The sequence below is a fragment of the Chrysoperla carnea genome, chromosome 4 (assembly GCF_905475395.1).
Source record: "Chrysoperla carnea chromosome 4, inChrCarn1.1, whole genome shotgun sequence".
Taxonomy (NCBI): Eukaryota; Metazoa; Arthropoda; class Insecta; order Neuroptera; family Chrysopidae; genus Chrysoperla; species Chrysoperla carnea.
The window spans coordinates 61,207,456-61,211,164 of record NC_058340.1 but is presented as its reverse complement, the minus strand read 5'-3'; the positions used below and the strand labels follow the sequence as shown (position 1 = coordinate 61,211,164).

Below are 3,709 nucleotides of genomic sequence, written 5' to 3'. Positions count from 1 at the left end.
GCCGGGCAGTAACAGAGAAAGTGGATCGATGTTTCTTCTGAATTTTCTCCGCATCTGTCACACGCGAGAGATTGTCTTTTTCCAATCTGATGTTGGAACTTGTTCAGGTTATCATGCCCTGTGAGTAACTCTACGATGACTCTAATATCAGCCCTCCCTCGTAGCTGGTCCATGCCTTTAATTGTTGGTTTTTCAGATGCGCTGAAACTTCGAAGGGGCAGTAAAATTAACAATTAAAAAGTTATTCTATTTGTTTTGAGCATTCTTAATAACCCTGCCGCAGTGAGTACTAGGCCGATTTGTTGATTTCCCTCACTGCTTAGGCTATATAGATAGTCGAGTAGATTTCATGTATTTAGAAATGGACCAAAAACTATTGATTTTATTATGTCAATGTTTAAGTTACTATAAAATTAGTAAGAAATAATAAAAGTATAATATTTAGTTTAAAATACTAATTGGGGTCAAAGATAATTTTTACTTTATATGATTAAGCGTTTTAGGTTAGGCTAGGTTTGGTTATTGACTGTCCATGAAAGATCCGTGGGGTCCTCTCTTTGTTTTACACTTTTTCCCCTGATAATTTTATTTATCATCTCTTCAATTATTTATAAGAGGCTAAGTACACCTCCTCCATGTATATACTAGCTCATCTCAACCATTCATTAAATTTATTTTTTGTTGTGACGGCGGGAATCGAACCCGCTACCCTAGCATACGAGCACCAAGGCAAGTTTAGATTTAGAGTTGAAATAATTTCTACCTTATTTTCAAATTTGATAATGAATTTTGTTATAATTTCATGAATGTAGATGAGAAATGAGAATACAATTTTTCGATATCTGTCTTGGTTTTTGAAATATCGATAGCCAAATAATTAACTGATTCAGAATCCTTAATTTTATTAGAATAGTATCTCTATAACAGCCATTGGAATTTATATTTAAAATATTTATCTGCTTATCAGGATAATGGTAAAAGCCCGATATTTCATAGGATAGTGGAACAAAGGGTAGAAGATATAAGGAAAAAACAATTGTTTTTTCAAAATAATTTTTATAAACAATAAAAAATGGGTAATATTGATTGAATAAAATTTTATTTTTAAATTAATTTCAGAAAGAAATGAGTAGAATGTGGAACTATGATTTACCGGGTAACAAAGCATCTTTAGATGGTAATAATGAATCAATTATTTCCGATGGCGAAAAACCACATTTATCATTTCTTTCAATTTCGACAAGATATTCATTTAAATACCCTATATTATTATCCTCTAATACTTTTTTAACTTGTTTCTGTGTTATTTCGTCGTATTTTGATGTTAATGCTGATAGTACTGCAATTTCAACTATAAAAAAAATATTTTTTATAATTATTAGGTGCAATTAATTTTCTAGGCTAACTAATACTAACCTTGATATTTTGAATCGGGTAAATTGTGACATATAATAGCAAGAGCTCTCAAAGTTAATATATCAAGTGCTAAAAAGTATGCTGTATATTCTACGAAGTTCGTATCGGGAGCAACTAAAAAAAATCCAAATTATTATTATTAAGCTTTTTGCGCTAGAATTTAGTTCGAAAAGGGGTCCCTTCAAAGAAGCAATTTTCATTCACATTTACTTCGAGATATAATTGGAATTGCTTAATAATTAATGGTGTATGGATACGTTACTTTACCTTGGCCTGGAAACGAATTTTAACAAGTGAAAACATTTACAATTGACTGAATTAACTGTTGAAATACCCAGTATAGAAAGTGTTGAATGTCAATACTTGCATTATTATACCATGTATATATGAAATATATCAAGGTATATTAAGTTTAGTCCTAAGTTTGTAACGTTTAAAAATATGGACGCTACAAACAAAATTTTGACATAGGTGTTTATTAAATCACCTAATTAGTCCCCGACAACACGATAGCTCAAAACCGAAAAAATATATTGAGCTGAAATTTTTATAGCGTGCTCAGGACATTAAAAGTATTGGGTCTATTGGGTCTTGGGTCCGTGGGACTCATATTGTAAACCATTAGAGATAGAACAAAATGTAAAAAATGTTCCTTGTAAAAAAATTAACAACTTTTGTTTGAAACATTTTTCGTAAACATCACTGTTTACCCGTGAGGGTGTAAAATAGGTTGAAATATTATAGTATGTGTTATATGGGAATATCAGATATATGTATGTGTGACACCACAGCCGTGTTACCTAAGAGTGACTACCTTAGGTAAAACGGCGAGTGAGTTTTAAATTAAAGCTAAGTCGAAGAATAATAAACAAAATGTGATGGCTTACCTTGATATTGTGCTTTATAGACTCCTAATTGGTCTGTAGCTGTGATATAAATCAAAAATTCCATACATTCATCAGTTTCTGTCGATAGAAATCTATCTGTAATTTTAACTGTGTCCGATTCAACTTGTTTCAAAGTCACAGCAATATCAGTTCGATTGATACCACCTTGGGCTGTTTCAGCGATTGCATTGAATTTTCCTTTTAGCTACAAAAAATAGTATACAATAGAGTCTCACTAATCCGGGATCATTAAAAACCAGGAAGAGTTCGATTGCTGGGATTAAATAGAAAAATTTATGAAAAAGTAAAGCATTTTATGGTGTACTGTAATTTAATAAGGTTTATGTATATTCTACATAACGTACGTCACAAAATCTACACTAGTTGATTATGATTATCCCTTTTTATTAATTCAGTAAAAATTCTAAGGTTTCTAAGGTAAAATTCAAAGGTTTGTTAAAAATAGTTATGATATGTATATATTACATGTATATCAATATATTTTAGAGAAAAAAAGTATGGCATCATTTTTACATTTGCTCTGTACAGATTTTGTGACGCAGAGATACATATACAATTTATAAAAGTCTAGTCGTCAGGAGTTTTACATATTTTAAGGTATGAAAGACTTAAGAAAAACCAATGTATCAAACTCTGGGCCCTTTTTTGAATGAGTTTTAAATTTAAGTTATAAGTAACTTTCAGCTTTGTATTGACATAAATGGCGTTCAGATTTAAAAACAAAAATTTCCATTTGGCTGTATTTCGAAGTAACCGTGTCTGAATAGAAATGTCTGATGAGGTCTAGATCAGATTCCCCATCCAGTTTAATTTAAGACTTGTGTATAAAGAAAAACTTACAACTGGAACAACTGCAATTGGTGTTGGCTTAAGATCAGCAAATGGACATTCTCCATCTAATGTAATTAAATTTCCATTTATTACAGCTATAGAAGAAATAAACTGGAGAAGTATTTTTAATACTTTTATTGAATTCATAATAATAACAAAAATTACAAAAGACTTTTTTGAAATTATGTAGGTACATATGAATAAATACTTAATATATAAATTATAAACTTAATAATTATATTTGAAAATATACTTAATAATTAAAATTAAATACTAAAAACTTCACAGTATTTAAACAAATATTTCAAAAATTGTCGTTATTATTTATGCATAGATTACGATAATAAATTCCAATTAGCATTCGATGAGCGAAAACCCGTTAGGAAAGTGTGTTACTTGTGTTAAAATTCGCCCGTATTCAGATATTCACATTTTTAACTTCTAATAGTTAATTGGCAAGTACTTCAAATAGTTAATTGGCGTGAAATCATTCCTTGATTGTTGGGAGACTTTGTAATTATTTTAAAAATCTTCTTCGATATTCATTAGTGGAA

The 3,709-nt window shown here is 29.8% G+C and overlaps 1 protein-coding gene across 1 annotated transcript; it reads right to left on the bottom strand.

Moving 5' to 3' along the window:
• Nucleotides 1-1,142: 1,142 nt before the first annotated feature.
• LOC123298830 lies at nt 1,143-3,314 on the bottom strand. Its single transcript, XM_044880925.1, has 4 exons — nt 3,165-3,314; nt 2,304-2,508; nt 1,417-1,530; nt 1,143-1,351 (listed from the first exon to the last, which is right to left on the bottom strand). Exons 1-4 carry the CDS (start codon nt 3,300-3,302, stop codon nt 1,143-1,145), a joined length of 666 nt encoding a protein of 221 aa, XP_044736860.1. The 5' UTR covers nt 3,303-3,314.
• Nucleotides 3,315-3,709: the final 395 nt, after the last annotated feature.